At 39.3% G+C, this 24,986-nt stretch overlaps 1 protein-coding gene across 1 annotated transcript; it reads left to right on the plus strand.

The window, feature by feature from the left end:
- Positions 1-1,567: 1,567 nt before the first annotated feature.
- On the plus strand, positions 1,568-23,449 carry POGLUT3 (protein O-glucosyltransferase 3). The gene is made up of 8 exons (XM_037047702.1): positions 1,568-1,840; positions 13,465-13,662; positions 14,216-14,502; positions 16,757-16,973; positions 18,492-18,688; positions 20,035-20,229; positions 21,510-21,614; positions 23,078-23,449. Exons 1-8 carry the CDS (start codon positions 1,639-1,641, stop codon positions 23,201-23,203), a joined length of 1,527 nt encoding a protein of 508 aa, XP_036903597.1. The 5' UTR covers positions 1,568-1,638; the 3' UTR covers positions 23,204-23,449.
- The last annotated feature ends 1,537 nt before the right edge of the window (positions 23,450-24,986 follow it).

The following is a 24,986-nucleotide window of genomic DNA, read 5'->3' on the forward strand; positions in this document are numbered from 1 at the left end:
GATTCTGAGGTCTGGGTTTGGTGCTTCAACATATGAATTGTGGAGGAACACATTTCAACCCATAACGGGGATCATGGGGATCCAACACAAACCAGCATGAAGCTCTGGCTACTGCCTGTGCAGCGACTAATGAAGTTTTCTGTCTCTGGCCCAGGAGTCGGTGTCTTTTGATGGCATCCATGAAACAAAGACTAATGTGTTAGCTTGTAAGTAGGATAAAATCCCAGACTCCACACAATTCCTGACACCCATATTTTAGCACTTATTACTGTGTACACTGCCTCTCTTTCTTGTCCACTAAACCACAGGAGACACTATACGTTAATGTCAAAGTATACAATATACTATACACTGTACTATCGTGTATAAGAGTGCATAGTATACACTATAGTATAGTACTATAGTAGACACTATAGTAGACACTATACTTTAATGTCAAAGTATAATGTCTAAAACATAGTAAACATTGAATTAATGTTTGTTAAGTAAATTAAATTTGATTTATGATAAGGAATCTGGTCAGGCATTTGTTGATCTAAAGAGATACGTTTTGTAAGATATGGATTAAGATGAGACAGGAAACAGGTTGGAACAGATTGAGTGTTGCTAAAGGAGTGTTCAGAGACAATTATGTCTTCTTTGATGTGTTTTCAAAACAACTGGGTGTTGCCACAACTGTTATATAATTTATTAGGCCACATTTTACTATCCAGTACCAGCTAACCCTCAGATTATTTATCTGGAAACTTTTTAAAATTTGATTTTAGAAGAATGTAAACAAAGTGCTCCAAATAATTTTTTTAAGCGATAGCTAGAGCAGAAGGAAGCTTTCAACGTGCAGACACCCCTACAAAGTAAAATTTAGCAATGAAATTAATACCAAGTAATGTCACACTTTAGCCTGCAGTTTACCTTCTGTACTATGAGTTCCCAAAAATCTTTCCAAAGTACAGAGAACACTGTGAACAACCAGTGAAATTCCTGTCTAAAGGTATTTCCCTAAATTGTATTAAAGTTCTTCGGTGCTGGGTTCTTTCATCCCAAGGAAGTCACTACCGAGTTTGCCTCTTTTAAAGTACGATATAGGAAATGAAGTAGTAGCCAAGAAATTAGCCAAGAAACTTAAATGCACGACCCATGAACATGAACAATGAATGGTGCAAGGATTGCCAGAGGGAATGGGGGTTGCTGGGTAAAGGGCGGCAAAGGGGAAAAAACTGGGACAACGGTAATAGCATAATCAATAAAATATAATTAAAAATAAAAATAAATTTAAAAAAGAAAAAACTGTTTCCTATAAGCAGTTGACAAATTCAAGAAACCGGAGGTGGAGGCCAGGCCTGCCAAGGCCTTGGCGATCAACGGTGTGGCTCTCATTCTTGGTTTCTCTTTGCTAGGCCTACGATTCCGGTTCTCGGTGGGGTCCTCAGGTGGGAGAAGGAGGGAACCGGTGGGTCGCCCCCAAGCAGCGCGCCAGGCCAACGATTACCCTGTGCCCCTGCCTAGCGGCCTAGAAAGGGAGGCGGATCGACGGACAGCCGAGCTCAGGCCCGCCCCAGGGTGTGCCCCCGCCCCCTCCCGAGGAGCTGCCCACCCCTTCTGACCCCTGCGGTGCTGGACCACAGCGGCCCGGAGACCATGGGCCGCTTCCCGCGGGACCTGCTGCTGTTGCTGCACCACGTTGTGCTTGTGGCCGCGGGGGCTCTCGAGCCGCAAGTCAGCGCTCCGCGGAGCCTGGTGTGGGGCCCCGGGCTACAGGCCGGCGTCGTTCTGCCCGTCCGCTATTTCTACCTGCAGGCCGTCAACTCGGAAGGCCAAAACTTCACTCGCTCGCCCCCAGGTAGCGTTCAGCCGCCGGCCTCCCTAGTCCCGCTGCCCGCTCCCCTGCGCCCCGGCCGCGCGCCCCCACCGGGGCCGCGCCTCCCAAGATGCCGCCGGCTGCCTGCTTGGTGCTCCTCCCCTGGAGTGTTCCGTAGCCCTTCTTCGGTCCTGTCACTGCTCTTCCCTTCTTCTCGATATAAAGAGGGCCGGCAGTAGTTGCAGCAAAATGCATGAATGTATGAATGAGTGTTTGAATGAACTGTGAGGGCCCTTCCTCTGGGGACTTGCAGAGACCGATGTTCCTAAAGCGTGGCACCCAGGGTGTTAATGAACGCAGAGTGATTCACGTCACACATGGTCTCTCCACCTCTGGCTCTGAACTGTTCCAGCAGGCAGGGAGTGCCTTCACGTACTCAGTCTTCAAGAACAAGAATCCTGTTGGGGCACACTGCTGGCGCCTGCTGGGTTTGAAACAGCTATTTCCTACACAAAGGAAATGTCAGCGCCGTAGGCAGAAGGAAAGCAGTTTTTGCATGCTAGAATTTCGTTTTCTTAAAGTTTTGAGTTCTTGAAAGCATTTTGAAGGAATTAGCGAAACTCAGTAGAATGTCCAGAATCCCTCTGCCCAGTTGTCTTTCCACGGTTTTTTTAAAATCTTACCTTTGCAACTTCTTAAAACTTGTCCTGCTGGTTTCAAGTTGTTGCCAGTCAAGTTTTGCTAATTTATGTCTAATTTATGTCCAGCCAGCTGGCACACTATTTTAGCAACAAAGAATCAATCAGAATTACCCAGTGCCTCCTCTTCCACTGCTAAGTAAAAAATTATGACTACTTATTTTAGTTTTAGAAAGACTTTCCAGGGCCNTGAAACTCAGTAGAATGTCCAGAATCCCTCTGCCCAGTTGTCTTTCCACGGTTTTTTTTAAATCTTACCTTTGCAACTTCTTAAAACTTGTCCTGCTGGTTTCAAGTTGTTGCCAGTCAAGTTTTGCTAATTTATGTCTAATTTATGTCCAGCCAGCTGGCACACTATTTTAGCAACAAAGAATCAATCAGAATTACCCAGTGCCTCCTCTTCCACTGCTAAGTAAAAAATTATGACTACTTATTTTAGTTTTAGAAAGACTTTCCAGGGCCCTAAGAATCGGGAAAAAAGATTCTTAAACCCAGATTGAAAGTCTTTCACTATGGGGTGTATTTTCTTCTTTATAGTTTATTTTCTAAAGGTAGTTTTATTTTTTAATATATTTTATTGATTATGCTATTACAGTTGTTCATCGCCCCCCCCCCTTTATTCCCCTCTGTCCTGCACACCCACATTCCCTGCCCCTTAGTTCATGTCCGTGGGTCATACCTGTAAGTTCTTGGGCTTCTACATGTCCTGTACTATTACTAACCTCCCTCTGTCTATTTTCTACCTACCATTTATGCTTATTATTCCCTGTACTGTTTTCCCCATGCCCCTCTTCCCTTCCCCACCGATAACTCTTTATGCAATCTCCATTTCTGTGATTCCATTCCTGTTCTAGTTGTTTGCTTAGTTTGTTTTTCTTTTTCTTTTTAATGTTTGGTTGTTGATCGTTGAGTTTGTTCTCATTTTACTGTTCATAGTTTTTATCTTCTTTTTCTTAGATAAGTCCCTTTAACATTCCATATAATAATGGCTTGGTGATGATGAACTCCTTTAGCTTTACCTTACTGGGAAGCACTTTATCTGCCCTCCCATTCTAAATGAAAGCTTTGCTAGGTAGAGCAATCTTGGATGTAGGTCTTTGGATTTCATGACTTGGAATACTTCCTTCCAGCCCCTTCTTGACTGTAAGGTTTCTTTTGAGAAATCAGCTGACAGTCTGATGGGAACTCCTTTGTAGGTGACTGTCCCCTTATCTCTTGCTGCTTCTAGAATTCTCTCCTTCATTTTAATCTTGGCTAATGTAATGATGATGTGCCTTGGTGTTTTCCCTCTTGGGTCCAACTTCTTTGAGACTCTCTGAGCTTCCTGGACTTCCTGGAAGTCTATTGCCTTTGCCAGACTGGGGACATTCTCCTTTATTGTTTGTTCAAATAAGTTTTCCACTCGTGGCTGTTCCTCTTCCCCTTCTGGTACCCCTATAATTCAGATGTTGGAAACTTTAAAGATGTCCTGGAGGTTCCTAAGCCTCTCCTCATTTTTTTGAATTCTTGTTTCTCCATTTTTTTCTGTGTAGTCATTTTTCCCTTCCTTCTGGTCCACTCCCTTGATTTGAGTCCCAGTTTCCTTTTAGTCACTATTGGTTTCCTGTGCATTTCCCTTCATTTCAATTAGTTTAGCCTTCATATGTTACTCTAATTTGTGACTAAAATCAACCAGTTCTGTGAGCATCCTGATCACCAGTGTTTTGAACTGTGCATCTGATAGGTTGGCTGTCTCTTGGTCACTTAGAATTATAGGCTCTGGGGCTTTCAGTTCTTGAGCCATATTTTGGTCTGTTTGTACCTGTTAAGTATGAGGAGTGGAGCCCTAGGTGTTCACCAGGGTGGGGTGACCCAGTGGCTGGGTTGTGACTCTGTATATGGGGGCGGGGTCAATGAGGGGCAATGGCGGTCCCCTCTGCTGCCTCCTGCCACTGGGGCCTGTGCAGTCTGTCTCACTGCTTGCTCCTTCACTAGTTTATCTGCACACAAATGTGTGACCGCGGTCAGCCTGCCGCCTTGTGCTCTCACTGGGTCCAATGGTTGCCACCCCACACCTGGGATCCATCCACGGCTGCCTATGCTCCTGGGTCAGGGGATCTTTCCTCCCTGACCCTTCTCCACTGCTGGCTCTGCCCCTCTTACCAGTCTGGTTGAAGGGTGGGTTGTTGTCGGACTTCTATATAGTTCAATTTTCTGTGTTTTGGCTGCGTTTTTGTTTACTAAAACTTTGTTGTCTTTAAACTTGGTTGTGGGAGAAGGCACAGTGTTTCCACCTATGCCTCCATCTTGGCAGAAGTCCTGGATGTTGGAACATTTAAAGTTGTCCCAGAAGTTCCTAAGCCTCTCCTCATTTTTTTTTTTAAATTCTTGTTTCTTCATGCTGTTCTGGTTGAATGTTTATTTCTTCCTTCTACTCCAAACTGTTGATTTGAGTCCCAGTTTCCTCCCCTTCACTGTTGGTTCCTGTACATTTTCCTTCATTTCACTTTTCATAGCCTTCACTTTTTCTTCTATTTTGAACATACCTAACCATCTCTGTGAGCATCTGTGAGCATCACCAGTATTTTGAACTGTGCCTCTGATAGGTTAACTAGCTCTTCATTTCTTAGTTCTGCTCTTTCTGGAGATTGGATATGTTTTTTCATTTGGGCCAATGTTGTGTTTCTTGTTTTGTTTTGTTTTGTTTTGTTGCCTCTGTGGGCCTGTTACATAGTAAGGGGAGAAGCCTTAGGTATTCACCAGGGTGGGGCTACTCACCTCTCTGCATTGTGGCACTGTATGTGGGTGAGAGGTCCGAGAGAGAACAATGCCACTTCTTTAGCTCTCTGCCCCCTTTCAGTCACCTCCCTGCCTACCCAGAAGCAGACTGGGCCCTCCTGGTGCTGATTCCTGGGTGGGTGGGTTTGTGTGTGTTCTAGGACTCTGTGGATCTCTCCAATGAATTCTCCCTTGAGGCTGGGAGTTTCTCCCACCACCTCAATCCCCACAGATTTTTTTCAGTCCGAGTCTTTGAGGCTTTATTTCCCTGCACTGAAACCCTATGTTGCGTGGTCTGTCTCGCTCCCCAGTTGTTCCTACCCATTTATCTGCACATGAATGTGGGACCACTCACCCTGCCAGCCACTGCCTCTCTTGGTCCTCCAGCTGCCACCTTCCTGTGGGTCCTCTCTGCCCAGCTGTCCATCTCCACCCCCCCCCTACCGATCTGGATGAATGTTTCTTCTTTAACTCCTTGGTTGTTGGACTTCTGTACAGTTTGATTTTCTTGGAGTTCTGGTTGTTTCTTGTTCTTGAATTTATTATTGCCCTTCTTTTGGTTGTGCAAAGAGGCACAGTGTACCTACCTACCCCTCCATCTTGGCTGGAAGTTAAAAGTAGTTTTCTAATGTTATAATGGGGGGACTTTAGAAAGAAAAGAAGATGTGAAAGTAAAAAGTTTAATTTATACATGAAAAAAGAAAAGTACATGATCTAAAATGAAATACTGACAATCTTACTGTTAATGAAATACAATAAATCAAAATACAATTTCATTTTTTATTCTAAAAATATCTGCAGTTTTTTTTTAAAGTAGTAATATTCAAAGCTGCTAAGGAAACAATGAATTACTCTCAGACAGTGACCTTCATTCTCTGCTAATGGAACACAAATTGGTCAGGTGTTTCTGGAAAGTATAATTGTCCAAATGTAGCAAGAGTTTTAAATATATACAAGCCTAAGTGTACAAAAAAAGTGAGTCTCAACAGTTAGGAAAATCTTATTTGTAAATGTCATTTTTAAAAAAATGTCTTTGCCCTTTAATCTGGTAAGCTGATTTCTAGTTATCTGTCCTGAGATAATGATCAGAATGTAGTCAAAGATCTTCATGTACAAGGATATTCTTGCAGCATTATAATTGTGTATTACAGTAAGTCTAAATAACCAACCATAATGTTATTGCTAAATAAAGCATAATACATCCATGTGATGGAATATTTGACAGCCATTAAAAGTTATGTTTTACCAAAAAGCTGATGGAAGAGGAAAATGGGAAGTTGTTAAAGGGGTATATAATTTCAATTTTGTAAAATGAAAAAGGTGTAGAAATTTGTTGCACAAAAGTGTGCATATGCTTAAAACACTACTGAACTGTATAGTTAAAATGATTAAGATGGTTAAATTTATGTTATGTGTTTTTTACAATTTTTAAAAAATTGTGAAGTACCTTAAAAAAGATTATTTAATAGTGCTTATATTAGATTAAGAATGGAATAAACAGGAAAGAAACTATTTCTGTTATCAGTAATACATTAGTGTCATCAGTGCTTATAGCAAGAGAGTAAGAAAGTGTTTTTTACTCGTCTTTCTTCCCAAGAAAATTTATCCAAGAAAAAGATTTTAAGAAAAAAGAAAAAGACTTTCACCAAGTCTTTATAGACAACCTCACTCTCATTCCCTTAGACTCTACGTGTTTCATTTCAGGTCATCTGATTTCTACTTTCCATTCAAAAGGCTGTCCTATAGTTCTGAAAAACAAACCCAACCAATTCCTTACATCTTCTGTCACCATCATTCATTTGTAAATTCTGAAATTTTTCCTTCTCCAAGAGCTAATTGGAAAGAGGCAAACTTTTCCTAAGTTGTGGATTGCCTTACATGACTTACCAAGATTCCCTTATTACTGTAATTATCACTCTCAGTTAATATAGGGTCTGAATACCATTATTATGTTGAGTATCTCCAGGTACGTAGAAAGCAAACATGTTGTGAATTTAGATGGTCTAAATCAGGGGATCTAAAACTGGAGTCCACAGACAGAAATTAGGGGACCTATGGTCTTGGATGGAGAAAAAACTATATTTTTGCTAACCTCTGACTTAAGTTGAATATTTCCTTCTACAACGAATGTAGACAGAACCTGTTGATATTTTTATATTCCCATCATCTGGTACAGTGCTTGGTAGAGATGTTCAGTAAATAATGGTAGAAGGAAAGAAAGAAGGGGTATAAGGAGGGTGGTCGGAATATGTCAAGATGGTATGATACAAATACACTTTGACCCTTGAACAACATGGGGGTTAGGGGTGCTAATTCTGGCACAATAGAAGATCCATGTATAAATTTTGAGTTCCCCCAATACTTAACTACAGTGTTTCTCCATATCCCAAGGTGATTAGTTCCATGACTCCTACAGATACCCCAATTCACAGATGCCTAAGCTCCGTATATGAAATGGCACATTGTGCATCAAGTCAACCTTCTGCAGCCAAAATTCCCAACCATGGACCGAAATACTGTTTTCAATCTGTGGCTGTTTGAATTCCAGATATAACACCCAGGAAAATGGAGGGCCAATTGCCTATTAATTGAAAAAATCCACATATATAGCCCCAAGCAATTCAAACTCAGGTTGTTCAAAGATCAGCTGTGTTCATTTTTTACTCATTCCTCTCCCACCTTCATCAGTAAGTAATGATATTTTCATAAAATAGTCTTACCTTCTGGTTGTGTACTTTTCTTTTTAAACTTGCTTTATTTAATTTGTTCTCCTAAATTATCTTGTAATGTAGGAAGGACAGATCTTATTGTTTTCACTTTACACATAAGAAACTGAGGCTCAGTGAAGCTTAAATGCCTTGCCCGTGGCCCCATAGCTATTAAATGTCATTGCCAACTGTGGACTACCTAGTTCAGTGTTCTTTCTCTTTCATCAGATCACCAGTAATACAATGGTCATGCATGGTCAGCAGGTAGGCAGGCATTTTTGGAGGGTTCCATTTAGCCTCAAGGCAAAACCAGTTGGCCCTCTGGGACTCTTTCCCTTAGTCCTGTGTGGTTGACACTTTGGTGGCAGCTGCAGAAAGCCTTAATAAAGTTCCTAAGTAATGGAGCGGGAGACAATAACTCCACTCAACAGAGAGTGCCAGAGGTTATTCCTCCAACTTTGAATTCTGCCAACCTGCATGCTAACATTACACGATGTGCCAAGCAGATTCAGGATGGGCTTTGAAAGAGGATTCACTGGTGTTCAAATGTTCAAATATTAGCTCAGCTACCCTTTTTAAAAAAAACTTAATCTTTATTGTATTTTTTCCACTATCATTTAATCCCAGTATACCCCTTCCCCCCAGGCAATCACCACACTGTTGTCCAGGTCCATGAGTCCTTTTCCCTTTTTGTTCAATCCCTCCACCCCTCACCTCCCCACCTATGTGTCATCCTGCTCTCCATCTATGAGTCTGTCCCCATTTTTATTGTTAATTCAATTTCTTCATTAGATCCCACACATGAGTAGAATCATATGGTATTTCTCTTTCTCAGACTGGCTTATTTCACTAAGCATAATGTTCTCCAGGTCCATTCATACTGTGGTAAAGGGTAAAATTTTCTCTTTTTTCAGCTGAGTAGTATTCCACTGTGTAAATGTCCCATAGTGTTTTATCCACCCATCTACTGATGGCCACCTGGGCTGCTTCCATATCTTGGTGATTGTAAATAATGCTGTAAACAACATAGGGGTGCTTATCTTCTTTTGAATTTCTGTTTTGGGTTCCTTCAGATATAGTCCCAGAAGTGGGATCACGGGGTCACAAGGCAGGTCAATTTTTAATTTTTTGAGGTGTTTCCACACTGCTTTCCACACTGGCTGCACCAATCTGCATTTTCACCAACAGTGCAAAAGGGTTCTCCTTTCTCCCTATCCTCACCAGCACTTACTGTTTGTTGACTTATTGATAATAGCCATTCTGACAGGTGTGAGGTGATATCTCATCGTGGTTTTAATTTACATTTCTCTGATGATTAGTGACATTAAGCATCTTTTCATATGTGTATTGGTCATCTATAGGTCCTCTTTGGATAAATATCTATTCAGGTCCTTTGCCCATTTTTTTAGTTTGGTTCTTTTTTTTTTTTTGGTGTTGAGTTTTGTAAGTTCTTCATAAATTTTGTATATTAACTCCTTATCACATGTATCAGAGAATATTTTCTCCCATTCTGTGGGTTGTCTTTTTACTTTGTTGATGATTTCCTTTGCAGTGCAGAAACTTTTTAGTTTGATGTCATCCCTTTTGTTTACTTTTTCTTTTGTTTCCCTTTCCTGGGGAGATATATCCAATAGAATTTTGCTATGAGCAATGTCTGAAATTTTGGTGCCTGTTTTCTTTATGATTTTTATGGTTTAGGGTCTAATGTTTAAGTCTTTGACCCATTTTTAATTTATTTTTGTGTGTGGTGTAAAAAGGTGGTCTGGTTTCATTTTTCTGCATGTATCTGTCCAATTTTTCCAACACCATTTATTGAATAAACTATCTTTAGCCCACTGTATGTGTTTGCTTCCTCTCTTGAATATTAATTGACTATAAAATGTGGGTTTATTTCTGGACTCTTCTATTCTGTTCCATTGATCTATGTGTCTGTTTTTATGGCCGTACCATGCTGTTTTGATTGCTGTGGCCTTATAGTATTTTTTGATATTAGGTAGTGTGATTCCTTCACCTTTGTTCTTCTTTGTCAGGATCACTGTTGCTATGCAAGGCCTTCTGTGGTTCCATGTAAATTTTTGAAATATTTGTTCTACTTCTGTGAAATACATCATTGGAATCTTGATAAGAATTGCATTGAATCTATAGATTGCTTTGGGTAGCATGGACATTTTAAAGATGTTAATTCTTTCTATTCATGAACACAGTCTCTGTTTCCACTTATTTGTATCTTCTTCAGTTTCTTTCTTCAGTGTCTTATAATTTTCCAAGTACAAGTCTTTTACACCCTTGGTTAGGTTTATTCCTAGGTATTTGATTCTTGTGTAGCAGTTGTGAATGGGATTGTTTTCTTAATTTTCCTTTCTGTTAGTTTGTTATTGGCATGTAAAATGCACTGGATTTCTGGATAAAATCTAGCACCTGTTTATGATAAAAACTCTCAACAAAATGGGATTAAAGGGAACCTACCTAAACATAATAGAGGCTGTATATGACAAACCCACTGCTAGCATCATACTCAATAGGCAAAAACTATAAGCCTTCCCTTTAAGATCAGGAATAAGACAAGAATGTCAACTTTCACCGGTCTTATTCAACAGAGTATTGGAAGTCCTAGCCACAACAATCAGACAAGAAGAAGAAATAAAAGGCATCTAAATTGGGAAGGAAGAAGTGACACTGTCATTGTTTGTAGATGACATGATCCTGTACATGGAGAGCCCCAAAGATCCCACCAAGAAACTACTGGAACTGATAAATTCAGTAAAGTAGTAGCATACAAAGTTAGTTCAGCTACTCTTAATGTAGGTGACCTTATGTATGTGATGAGTGACTTAACTTCTTCAAGGGAGAGTTGGTTTCCTGACCTGTAAAATGGGGGTGACAACACCTATCTTACAAGTTGTTTTTTTTTAGAGAGAGACAAACATCAACTTGTTGTTTCACTTACACATGCATTCATTTGTTGATTATTGTGTGTGCCCTGACAGGGATATTGAACCCGCATCTGTGGTATGTAGACCCACAACCGTGGTATGTAGACAATGTTCTAACCAACTGAGCTCCTCAGCCAGGGCCCTACCTTACAAGTTCTTGTAGGACACAAAATATATGTAAAAAATTAAAGCTTATAGACTGGCACATAAGTGCTAAGTGAAATTTTTAAACAATGTTTTTGATTTCTTTCCAAATCAAAAACCTTCAAATTTTCTGCTTCTAATGATGTAATAAGACTTTACTATTGCCAGCCTCCTTTTGTCTTCATAATCACTGCATTCTCATTCACCTAGCTTTCAATTTGTGGAGTAGAAAAACTCAAGCTGAGCTTCAATCTCTTCCATTATATTAGCCCCCAGGGCAACTGAGAACTTGCATTACTTCATTTTGAAGAAATTTGCAATTGCATTGTTCTCATTTTCTCTTTTATGAGTTTAGAATTGCTTATTTACATTTAAGTACGGATCAGTATTATTTTGCATTGATTCTAAGATTAATTTCATGCCAACAATGACACAGCCATGAAAGATTACTACAAAAATATCCATTTAAAATATGTATTTCCAATGGCCATATTTTTATACATTTATTTTGCAATATACCTTTTAAATGCTATTTCACAGTAAAAAAAAAGTTATAACTGGAAGAGACCATAGAGATCTAGTCCAAAACCTTCAATGTAAAAATAATGAAGCGTTTGGAGCTAGTTTTCTTCTGTAAATCCAGCTCCTTCCAAAAAATCAGTCATTACAATGATTGTCTTATATTTGTTTTGTTCATGAAAATTATAAATGTATGGAGAGCAGAACTCTCTGATCAGAAGACATGAAAACTTTTTTGTACTGTTTCTAGCCTGAGAGGGAATGACGGAGATGACTGTCTGGTCCCCAGACTCTGCCTTTCTGTTTTCCGCTCTGCTACACCTCATTGCTTTTCTGGAACCAGGTGGGAAATAACATAAATCAATAATTTATGCGTTTCATTAAGCATTTCAGGTAACTGGCCTACATTTAAAATAATTTCATATTACATTATTATCTTTTTTTACAACCACCCCCTATATTTATCTATTTATTATAGGTAATTTATTTCAGCAGATCTCTTTAATAATTTTGTCACATTTGTTTCAAATATCCCAAAATGTATGTTTGGTACTTGATTATTCAGTAGCAAGATGTCAGATACTATGTTACTGTTATAAAATTGAAGAGCGTGAGAAACATTTCTCCTGACCTATGAGAAAAAATAAAACCTTTGAACACCAAAAGAAAGTACACATTTTACTCACTACACTTAGGAACTAAAAATAAGAGATACAGACTTTTTCAATAATTTCAAAAATACATATAGAAGTGAGCAAAAGTTGATTTACAGCTGCAAGTATGGGAAACACAGAGTTTATTCTTATATTATTGTTTGTTTATTCATTATTGTATTATGTATTACAAACAGCTATACATCTACTTTTTCCCAGCCCTATATTAAATATGCTTAATTTCATAATATGAGGGCTATGAGGTAAAAGAGTACTTTGATCACAACTTATTGTTTGTTAGGCTGTGGATTTCAGAGGACTCAATACTTTTTGAAAAGTGATTAATTGTGGTTAGGGCATTAACTAATCTTTATTCTTAAAGCTCCTAAGGATCAGATCTGCACTGAGTGCACAAATATCCTTTGCAGTCTCGGGAGCCAGGCCTCAACATTTATGCCCGGGCCACAGTAACATGCACTGTTCACAACAGTGTTCCAAAGCTTACCTATCTCAGCTGTTCCGTGCCAGAAAAGAAGGGAAAGTTTCTAAGTCGATGTTATTCACCCTGGAACAGAAAACTGACAGAATTTTGGAGTAAAAGAAATGTAGATCATCTGTATAACTGTTTCGTTTCAACCCGAGTGTGTTCATTTCAAACACACTTAGAGAAGTAAACTCCAGTGGTTACAAAGGTGTGTGAGTGTGTGAGCACATGTATATTTGTGCATGCTCTGCTAACTAGCTGTAACCTCTCTCTGCTTAAGGAAATGGGCTTGGATGTATGACTTGAAATTTGGGTTAAAGGAAAATTTTTTCAGAAATGAGGGCTATTTGATGTTAAAATGATTTTCAAGGAAATCTTGTGTATGTCTTACAAGGAGAAAGTTGGATTGTTTTTAGAGCTCTGTTATTCTAAAATTCACAGATTTTTAACTTCTAGGGCTTTCAACCCGCTCTAAAAGAGAAAAGATCAAATAAGCAAAAAGGTAATTGTTGTCCTTGCCTTTTTATGAATTAATTTTGTTCATTCAATAAACTTATATTGAATGACTAGTGAATCAATGTTGAGTCAGATCCTTAGTTTGAAGACATAAACCAGAATAGCTTTTGGCCTCAAGGATCTTCCACACTAAAATGATATTTGTTTACCATTGACACTAGAAAAATAAGTAACTTCTGTGTAGAGATAGCATTCCACTAATTGTTACAACAAAGTAAGTGTGAACTAGTAATCTACATATTTTTTTCTTACAGGTCAGACACAATTCAAAGTAGTAATCAAATCTCTTTCACCTAAAGAGGTAGTCCGGATTCATGTCTCTAAACCCTTGGACAGGAATGATGGAACATTTTTGATGAGGTACAGGATGTATGAAACTGTCCACGAGGGGCTGAACATAGACGTCCTTTATGGTGCTGAACATGTAGCCCAGTCTCCCTATATTTTGAAAGGTAAGTGATTACTACGTAATCCAGAGCCAGCCACCTGTGTGGATCCCATGCCTTTCAGATTGGGTCGTGGCGACCTTGAAGTCATATGTAACAAAGTGCACATGGTATATGTATCTCCTAAGGGAGATTTCAAGGGAAAGGAAACTGTGTAATTGAAAGAGATTTAAATGCTAAGGAAAAGATCTCGGATATTTAGCCATTATATAGTCCTAATGTCCAGTACTCTTCATTCTTTCTATAAGGTAAGTTACATTATGTTCATCAGCCATTTATAACTCACTAGAAATAAAGTTATCAGCTAATTTACCAAGAATAGGTTATATTGGGAGAGCATGTTCTATATACTAGGTTGTCTAGAGGGTATGAAAGAGAGACAGAAAATAGAAGCACAGGATTCTGATGTAGCTACTCTTGCCACTGATGTATTTAGGGCAGATTTTCCCTGTCTGGATAATCTTAGAATTCATCCCGTGTTCACATCAGGGGCAGAGACAACTCCCTGCCTTGTGCTGGTTAGTACAGTGTGGCATTGTGTGTGTTTTGCCTTCCCTAGGACCGGTATACCACGAGTACTGTGAATGTCCAGAAGAGGATCCTCAGGCCTGGCAGAAAACTCTTTCTTGTCCAGCCAAAGAACCACAGATTGCAAAAGATTTTGCTTCTTTCCCCACCATTAATCTCCAGCAGATGCTAAGTGAAGTTCCTAAAAGGTTTGGGGAAGAGAGGGGTGCCATTGTTCATTACACGATTCTCAATAACCACATCTACCGGAGACCTTTAGGGAAATACACAGACTTCAAAATGTTCTCGGATGAGATTTTGCTATCACTGGCAAGAAAGGTATGAGAGTGAATTCACTGATTTTAAAAACAATATGATTTAATTATTTAGTTGTAACATTTAAATGCGTAGGAGAATAATGGCAAAGGATGGAAATGGATTCCAGGCTTGGAAATGTGCGTGTAAGAGGCCTGCCTCCTCGGTGTCCGTAAGTTCTCCACTTTCACGCATCTCCCTTTCCTTTAATATCTACATTAAGTGGCTTCAGCCTTTATCCCAGATAAGCAGGACACAGGGCACTCCCAAGGCTTCTGTGCACTCCCAGATATTTACAACCTCAAGGTCACTTCCAAAGGTTTTCCATTTCTGCTGAACTTTCCTTCCATTTCGATTTTACTTTCTGCATCTGTTTTCTTCTTGTCACCTCAAAATGACTTGATTTTTGAACACATCTTTCTTGTTTTACTATAAGCACCTCTAAAAGACACTGTGTACAGAAGGTTGAAGGTTGGAGTAACAGAGAAAAGTTATTTTGTACCAGTACATAGTAAAATCAATATACAACCCCCCTAACATTTAAAAATAGATCACTGTGTTAATCAGACCCCCGGCCACATTCCTCCTCATTCTTCTAGTCAGCCCTTCTTTCTCCATTTGCAAAACTCTTAAGCAGAGTAATTCAAAATGAATTTTGTTCTTCTTTCTTCCTGGCCATACAGAGTTAGGGGTGAAGATGGGCAATTTTTATGTCTTACCCAGAAAAACCATCAAGGTAGTTTTCTAAACTAAAAGCCAACTTTGCTGATAGAGTCTGTACAAATTCCCAAGCATACTGAATGTCTGGGTGCAGACATTTCCGATTTTAAATAGTTGCCCCACCCCCAACCCTGGCCAGCCTGCAGTATGAGCTGTTCTGGGCACCTGACCCTAAAGGTAATGCTTTCTTCCTGGGCTGCCACCCATCCACCCCGTCCTGTATCCTTGTATCCCGTACGCATGTGGTTTTCAACTAGGGATAATTTTGTCTCTCAGAAAACATTGGACAATGTCTAGAGATGTTTTTGGTTGTTACCACTGAGGGATTGCTAGTAGCATCTAGTGGGGAGAAGCCAGGGATACTGCTAAACATCCTACGATACACAGAATATCCCTCCACAGCAAAGAATTACACACAACAAAATGTCAATAGTGCCGAGTTTGAGAAACCCTGCTCTATAGTCAGAACTACTGATGTGGAGTTTACTAATGAGCATATAAATGATATCAGGGAAGCAATAGTGTGAATAGACACATCCCTTGCCCTTCCTTTTTGTTCTAGGCTCTTTGCCTAGGGATTGGGAAGAAATCTGAGGTAAATGAGACTCACCTCTGGTCTCAGAGCCCCTCGCTCTAGTAGGACTTGTTTTTGTTATTTGAAAGTGAAGGTGGGATGTGAATACAAACAAATAATTTTGCCACAACGTGATAGGTCTGAGAGAAAAGTAGGTCATACAGGAAGGTGGGTCATACAGGAGGTAATGTTAGATGTGGGTTTGGGATGAAAAAGGGGAGTGCCAAGTAAATAAATGGGAGAAGAACATTCCAACTGGAAAGAATTGCATATTAAAGTGGATAGCAGCATTTTCAGAGAATAGCCTGAAGTTTACTGGCAATAAGTAGATGGAAAATGGAGTCAAGGGTAAGCTGGAGCAAGATAGTAGGGCCTTGAGTTCTAGCCCGAGAGTTTAGACCTTGTCCTAAAGGCTTAAGGTTTTGTTAAGCCTGATAGTAACATGAGCTTGGGTTTTAGAAATATGGGCAGCAATATGGAGAGGAGATTAGAGTGGGGTGAATCTAGCATCAGAACACCTAGTAATAAGTAGGCTATTACAGCCTAGGCAATGATAAAGGCCCGAACTGGTATTGACCATGGAGATGGAAATGGAGTGGCAGATTCCAGAATCAAAGGTAGACGTGGTAGGTGTGATAGAGAAGGAAGACAAGGGCTTGAGTCTAACTTTGCAGATACTCACTTAGGCAGCTGCCAGAAAGGAAGCCACTTGTTTATACTTGTCCATACAACCTCCACTTCTATCATATGGAACCATTTAAAATGTTTAGCTGACTTCTGGTTAAGTGAATTGACCAGGTATCATCCTCATTTTTGACTTCGGACGCTGCTGATGACTGACAGGCACGCTTCTCTCTTTTGCTGCTACTTTCGAGCATTCAGTTTTATCTGAAATATTTAAGAAAGCTGAAGAATGAAAGCATTTAGTACCAAAGACTGAGTGAGGTCTTCCCAGCACTGATGTTTATATTTTTGTTTATTTAGGTTCTTCTTCCAGATTTAGAATTTTATATTAATCTTGGTGATTGGCCCTTGGAACATCGAAATGTCAATGAAACCCCTGGCCCTTTACCTATCATTTCATGGTGTGGCTCTCAGGATTCACGAGATATTATCCTTCCCACGTATGACATCACCCACTCCACACTTGAAGCCATGAGGGGTGTTACAAATGATCTCCTCTCTATTCAGGGAAATACAGGTAAATTCAAGTTCATTATCTAAGAAAAAGCTTAGAGGTAAAGAATAATGAAGGGGATGTTTAGTCAAGGAAAGTATATATATTACATATATTTAAATAACCACTTTTCTTATTTTCTAACCAAGAAAAAAACCCAGCACCCTAAACTCTAAAGAGGTTTGTTTAGGACCCTTCTATTACAAAAAGTAAAGATACATGCGTTGGAGTAGTAATGTCCAAATCCACCATAACTGGTTGCTTGTAAATACAATTTGAACATATATATTTGGTAAAATTGTTGTTACCGAACAAAGGGTCCGAGGGGGGGGCAATACTTGGCCCACCGAGGGATGCCAAAAACTGCTGCAGAAAACAGGGACCCCTCCCAAGGACGATACACTAAAATCTTAAGGTCCTTCTGTCCGCCGCCAATTGGAAACACATCTCTCAATGCCAGAGATTTGNTGTCACTTGACTTAATTATGACTTCAGTGCCTTCATATTGCTAGATGAAGTGAGAGAGAATTTTGAAAAGTATAAATTATATGCATATCTAAGAGAATATGATAGCAGCATAATTTAGATATTACTACCTCCAACACTTTGTAAGAAATTCTCCCCTTTCCTTTTTTTTTGCCTCTCTCAGTTCTTTAAAATCTGAGTTCCTTTCTCCCTGTTCGAGGTCCTTTGGTTTATGGCACAACAAACATTGTATTAAACTGAGCTCCCTGAGTAGAAGAAACCCTGCCTTCTCTCTGTGTATTGCGGTTTGGTGGGCTCCTTACAAAGTATCTAAAGATAATGCGAAATGAAAACGGACCTACTTTTTATTTTGATAATGACTAATTTCTGAAAAGTGTTCTGGCATAGCAAAGAATGTAATCCCTCCTAATTTCTATGTTGTGAGATTTATTTCTTAGAATACGGACAGGTGTTAACTGGTGACCTTTCTGTAGAATAATAAAAATAGATTTACATTATTTCTTCCAGAATATTTTCCCACCAAGAAAGAGGGAATATAAATCAGTGTGTGTGTGTGGGTGTGTGTATTTGCATTTAAGAGCATGTTAGAAGAAGCTTTTCCTGTATTCAAAGTGATGTGCTCAAAATTCTGAGCATCCTAAGGATTAAAGATGTGTGGGTGTTACTTAGTTACGTAGTTTGTTCTGTCACCCTGTTTAAGAACAAAAGCCTAGTTCATTTTTATTATGAAGCACAAAAGATGGAAGAAGCTAATGCCTCTGTGAATAGGCCAAGTCACTGAGTCTCTTTTCATTTTAAACTGTATCTAATATTATTTTGGATATTTTCTAATGTTCTACAACAGAAACTCCAACATTTGAGTGAACTCTCCCTAATAGAAAAATGAATGAAATTAGAGCATGCTGATGCCATAATTTTTGGAAATAGCATTTACTTTAGAAGATGTATTAATGACAAAAGAGCTTTAACATCTTCAATGACGATGATAAGTTAAAGACGGTTCTACGTACCATATAAAAGTTTCAAAACCATTTTTTTATGGTCTCGAACTTCTAGGGCCTTCCTGGATCAATAAAACGGAGAAAGCCTTCTTCAGAGGCAGAGACAGCCGAGAGGAGAGACTCCAGTTGGTGCAGCTATCCAAAGAAAATCCACAGCTGCTGGATGCAGGGATTACAGGGTATTTCTTTTTCCAAGAGAAAGAAAAGGAGCTTGGAAAAGCTAAATTGATAGGGTTTTTTGATTTCTTTAAGGTATGCGTTTAAGTCTCCCTGGGTGGATATGAAGTGATAAATTTGTAAATAGCTGGTCCTGGGCCAATTTCTTCGTCTTGGGAGCTGACACACTTATCAGGCGTGGGGAACTGCAAAACTCACTGTGGTTCATTGTTGTTGATTCTGTCTCCCAAATAGCTCAGAACTATATTGAATACTCAAAATGTAGTACAAGGATTAACCTGGAGTTTGGGTGGATTTCTTTGTATTTCTCTTGTATTTGCTTTGAATACACTGGGTATATAAATGTCTTTCCATAAAATGATCTCAAATGCCTTTTGTAAATTGAAAAAGTATGAATTCCGTGTAGTAAAACAGGAGCCGGCACTGAGGTTAAGTCCTGCCTCCGGTCTTTCCTTTGCTATGAACCGCGAACCGCGAACCGCGGCACCTCAACTCTCCCCACCACCTCTGCCCTCGAGACAGACCTAGACAGACGCGCGGCCCCCTCCGGAGCCTCGCCGTCGGGTTCCCAGGAGTCAGAGGGGTGAACAATGTGACAAAACCTGACTGGCTAGGAAGCTCCTTGGTTTCAATTATTGAAGAAAAATTTTATTACTAAATTTCAAAGTAAATCCTGTTCATCTCAGTGCGATATCATGAAAAGAACAAGGGATTCGGACTCACAGAATAGAGGTTTATAAATTTCTCTGAACACTAGCTTTCTCATTCGTTGAAAAGGGGGGGAGGAAGAACGCTAACACCTGCTTCACATGATTATCATTGAATGAGCTTTAAGGGCCGTGGAAAGTGATTTTGAAATGGAAACCAAAGTTTACTGGTTTATACGTGAATGGAGTACGTACTGCGTCACCACTATCCCACTGGTCTTTCAGCTTCTGCAGGTTTCTGTCCCCTCAACTCTAAAAACTGAACTTTGAGATACTGCCTTCCTTTCCTTCCTTTTTCGTATTATTGTGGACATAAGGAACAAAAAGAGATAATGTATAAGTAAAATTTAAAATTATTATCAATATTCGGTTTAATAAATATAAAATCTTTGAAAATAGTTTTCCTACCTATTACAGAAATCTGAATTCCCCATTGCATAGTCACGGTTGAAACAGGTCTTCCTATTTTCTAAAATTATTTGTGATCTTATCTTTAAATGCATTGTATTTCTTAACATTGACCTGTCAATGGCTGCTTACAATTTTAATGCAAAGAGGAAATATGAGTTATAAAATAAAAGGTAAAAGTGTTAAACAATAAATTTAGCAAGTAGAAATTAATTCCGTTATACTTAGTATCACAGTGTTGATGAGAAGCAAAGGTGAAGCAAATGACTGTTAAAATTTTTGTTTATGTTGGCTTTAATTTTTTAGTACAAGTATCAAGTGAATGTGGATGGGACCGTGGCTGCGTACAGATACCCGTACCTCATGCTGGGGGACAGTCTGGTTCTGAAGCAGAACTCACCGTATTACGAGCATTTTTATATGGCACTAAAGCCTTGGAAACATTATGTACCAATTAAAAGAAATCTTACTGATTTACTAGAGAAAGTTAAATGGGCCAAGGTAGGCTTTCTGAATTTTAGTTTCTTTAGGCACTAACAAATTCACCAGTAGTAATTACACGAATTCCATCACAACACAATTTAATTTGACATATTTAGTCAAAAGAAATCATTTTTGAAATTTTTATTCCCTTGAAATAGCTAAAGAACTGATATCAGTATCATTTTGTATACCCTTTATCAACATGTTTTAGGATTTTTAGATTTGAAGACCAGCGTTATGTAGAATATAGATTTTTTTCCTAAAGGAATCACTATTTGTATGTATACACACACGAGCAAAAACACTCTAAATCCTCCAAAACATTCCAAACACTTTTCTAGATTGAAAAGACCAGTGTTGAGGTGTTTTATGCGCTAAGTCAGCACATTGCTCTTCTTTTCTCTAGTTAGAGAGATACAAGTTTATAATGAATCATTACATACAACATCCCAAGAATCACAGCTTTCCCATGAAATAAGAATTCTTTTTCAAAGGAAAAGTTTAAAAAAGCTATTGTGTTTTATTATGAAAATATAAAAGTTTACCCTTCCATTATAAGATTTTATCCTGTATCTGAGTTTCTAAGAAGTAATATTTGGTTATGGAAATAATTGGGTGAGTGAGGCAGGATAATTTTTGTGACCCTTTATAAAGAGTCAGAGCTGCTTACAAGTGGCTTGTCCTATGGGCAGCATCGTGGAATATTAGCCATTTTCCCAAAATATAATTAGGAGTGTCGACTATTCCTGGAACTGAAGGAACAACTTGTGGGTACTAATGACTGAATTTTTATTGTGACAACAATATAGTCTCCCATCGGTAACATTTTGTAACCGATTTGGGTCTCTGAATGCATATTTAAATAGAGCTTTTAAGAGATGTTATGACCCGAAAATTGATTCTTCCTCTTCTGGCTTGCATTATAATATCAAATAGAGAAGGTTAGAATGCGGAAGCAGATGAGCCCCAAGCTTCCTGGGTATCTAGGAAAGTACCAAGATAGGCACAACAGAGGCTGCGTGTAGGTTGTTGCACTTCGTGGGGTGGTGGGGTGGGTGGAGGCTGTTATGGGCCTGTGGAATAAGGGGCAAACATGCATGAGCATTGCCATGTAACAGATGTCGAGGAGACTACCTTGTCTATTTCCATAGCCTTGTTCTTCAGTTATATTTTCATTATGTTCCATCTGTCCCATGCTGTTCATATTCAACCCCACGTTGCTCTTGTCTCACATTCACCTTTAGCTTTATGGGTCACAAGAGTAATTGTCATTCACTGATTCTTTTTAAACCTTTCAGGAAAACGATGAAGAAGCCGAGAAGATTGCAAAAGAAGGGCAGTTAACTGCTAGGGACTTGCTACAGCCGCACAGGCTTTACTGCTATTATTACAGAGTACTGCAGGTCAGTGCAACGTGCCCTTCCTGCGGGGTTGCTGGTCCTCAACCTACGTGCCCAGCCTGAGTGCCTCGCTTGGGGGGCGTCAGAGAGGCAGGCGGTGGGACTCTGGTCAGGCTGAGGCACCAGCCTGGGGAAAGTAGGAGTGGTGCTAAGTCCCTTGTAGCCAACATATTTTTGTCTTCATTCAGTATTACAAAAACAATACTTAGAGCCTTACGAAAGTAGACAAACAGCTCTTGCTACCTCACCAGTGCTGTCTTTGATTAAATGCCTTATGGAATTCCTCATCTGAAAAATTAGATGGTTAGATGATAGGTCGTTAACGACTGTTTCTGCTCAAAATGTCTACCTCTGTTCTCCCTGCTCCTTAAGATTCATACATTTCCTGGAGGGAGGGGGGAGGATGGGGGGTGGGATGGGATGGGAGTAATAGACAGAAAACTGTACTTGAAAAATAATTAAATAAAAAAATTGGAAAAAAAAAGATTCATACATTTCCTATCACAGTTCAGGATGGAAAACAGATATTTAACTTGTTACGTAATACAAACAAATGAAAAATATTTATAGTTGTTCTAACACCTTAAGGCTAAATAATGATGTACTGTACAAATGTTTATTGGGAATCTAAGGATTGGTTCTTTGAGTAACTACCTGTGAAAGGCCTTGTGAAAGGTAGTTACTAGGAAGAAAATAAATAAGAAAGTATGTCCTTGTGTTTAACCTAAACTTATTTTTTATGGGCAGATAAAAAAGTAAATTTCCTCAGATGCTTGTGGACACTAACCTTTCATAGGAAAATTTAAATGATAAATTATACCATTTACTAGCAGCAACCTTTCCCTGAGATGAGTTCCGTTCCCTCTGCTGGGCTGGTAGGAGGTTCCCTCTCTACAGTATTAATTCCGCTCATGTACTCATGTCAGTATTTTGTTGGGTTTGGCCCTGGACCAGGAGTGAACAGCTAAATATACATGAAACCACTGAGCTGAAATATCCAATTTATAGGAATATTCGTCAGTGGCCAAAGTGGAGGAACATTTCACAGGGTGTCACCATTTACAAAATGTGTGTGACTACAGGCCTAAAAGGAGGGATATGTGAGACCACCAACTTTGTTTTGAGATGCTTATCATCTGATTGGAATATTCAATAAACTTAATTATACCTTAACAAGGGAGAATAAATGCCAGGCGGCACTGCAGTTTCAAAGACACTTGGCTGGACATCCTTTTTGTAAAGGCATCCTACCAACACGTCAAACTGGATCAGGGTTCCTTGTTAGATGATGAAATATCACACTAGTAACTATAACAACTAGAGTTAAAATGTAACTTTAGGACTGGAATAACCAGTGCAAACCAGACCTTTGGTATGCAGCAACTAGAAATGACAGCGTAAGTGGGAAGGAATCTGTGGAATGAAGTGTGGACTAATCTTTTCCTTGCTTTCAAAACACATTTCAGAAATATGCTGAGCGCCAGTCCAGCAAACCTGAAATACGTGATGGAATGGAACTCGTTTCTCAGCCAGGGGATAGCACATCCATTTGCCAGTGCCACAGGAAAAGACCTTTAAAAGAAGACCTTTAAGTCAGCCCAGGTATGCACTCTTGTGTATGCCGGCTACATCTTGGATGGAAGCATTCGGATAGAATCTAAGCTGTGAAGAACACAGCTTGGAAGACTTTACCCAGAGAAGTAGTTCTCTTGCTGGCTTTATGTCATGTGGGAGAATAGAGCAATTTAGAGCAAGTATTGCCAAATATTTTCAGATATTAATCTCTTTTGAGTAAAAGCTTCTATTGTATCACAGTTCCCCTAAGAAACAACAAGAACAACAACAACCAAAAAAAACCAAACACTTGGGGATCATAGTAGAGAGGCTTGCCAAAATATAAATTGTTCTCTAGGAAATCATATACATAATATTTTTTCATGGAAGTTAATGATTGAGTAATTTATTTTTAAGTATATTTTGTTGATTATGCTATTACACTTCCATTTTTCCCCATTTGCCCTCCTCCATACAGCACCCCCTTTCCTCCAGCAATCTTCCCCCTTGGTTCATGTCCATGGGTCATGTATGTAAGTTCTTCGGCTTCTCCATTTCCCATACTGTTCTTAACCTCCCCCTGTCTATTTTCTACCTACCGTTTATGCTTCTTAATCCCTGTACCTTTTCCCCCATTCTTCCCCTTCCTCCTCCCAGCTGATAACCCTCCAAGTGATCTCCATTTCTATGATTCTGTTCCCCTTCTGATTGCTTGCTTTGTTTGTTTTTGCTTTTTACAATCAGTTGTTGATAGTTGTGAGTTTGTTGTCATTTTAACATTCATAGTTTTGATCTTCTTAGACAAGTCCCTCTAACATTTCGTATAAGGACTTGGTGATGATGAACTCCTTTGAGTTTACCTTGTCAGGGAAGCACTTTATCTGCCCTTCCATTCTAAATGACAGCTTTGCTGGATGTGTAGCTTTGCTACAATCTAGGTTGTAGGTCCTTTCTTTTCATCACTTGGAATACTTCTTGCCAATCCCTTCCAGCCTGCAAAGTTTCTTTTGGGAAATCAGCTGACAGTCTTATGGAAACTCCTTTGTAAGTAACTCTGCTATTCTCTAGCTGCTTTTAAGATTTTCTGTTTGTCTTTAACCTTTGGCATTTTATTTATGATGTGTCTTGGTGTGGTCCTCTTTGGTTCCAACTTGTTTGGGACTCTGTGCTTCCTCGACTTGTATGTCTATTTTCTTCACCAAGGTAGGGAAGCTTTCTTTTATTATTTTTTCAAATAAGTTTTCAATTTCTTGTTCTTCCTCTTCTCCTTCTGGTATACCAATGATTTAGATGCTGGCATTTTTGGAGATGTCCCAGAGTCTTCTTAAACTCTCCTCTTTTTAAAATTCGTTTTTCTTCTTCTTGTTCTGATTGAATGTTTATTTTTTCCTTATGTTCCAAATCATTGATTTGAATACAGGCTTCCTTCCCTTCACTGTTAGTTACCTGTGTTTTTTTTCCTTATTTCACTTAATGTAACCTTCATTTCTTCCCTTATGTTTTTGCCATACTAAGTGAGTTCTCTGAGCATCCCGATCACCATTGTTTTGAACTCAGCATCTGATAGGTTGGCTACCTCTGTTTTGTTTCATTCTTTTTCTGGGGTTTTGTTCTGTTCTATTATTTAGACCATATTTCTTTGTTTTCTCATTTTGGCAGCCTCCCTATGTTTGTTTCCATATATTAGGTAGAGCTGCTCTGACTCCCTGCCTTAGCACACCTGTTAAGTTGTGTGGGGCAGAGCCTTAGGTATTTGCCAGGGAAGTGCAACCCACTATACCACTTTGTGGCTCCATGTTATGGGAGCGGTTGGAGAGGGGA

This window comes from Sturnira hondurensis, unplaced genomic scaffold, assembly GCF_014824575.4.
Source record: "Sturnira hondurensis isolate 20B ecotype Veracruz unplaced genomic scaffold, ASM1482457v3 Scaffold0006213, whole genome shotgun sequence".
In the NCBI taxonomy this organism is placed as follows: Eukaryota; Metazoa; Chordata; class Mammalia; order Chiroptera; family Phyllostomidae; genus Sturnira; species Sturnira hondurensis.

Bases quoted from the DNA above. Each gene is read 5' to 3' on its own strand.
- POGLUT3 (XM_037047702.1), top strand. From the start codon at position 1,639: ATGGGCCGCTTCCCGCGGGACCTGCTGCTGTTGCTGCACCACGTTGTG. The intron at 14,503-16,756 runs GTATGAGAGTGA...TTGTTTATTTAG, and splicing joins TGCTATCACTGGCAAGAAAG to GTTCTTCTTCCAGATTTAGA. The intron at 18,689-20,034 runs GTATGCGTTTAA...TTAATTTTTTAG, and splicing joins GGTTTTTTGATTTCTTTAAG to TACAAGTATCAAGTGAATGT.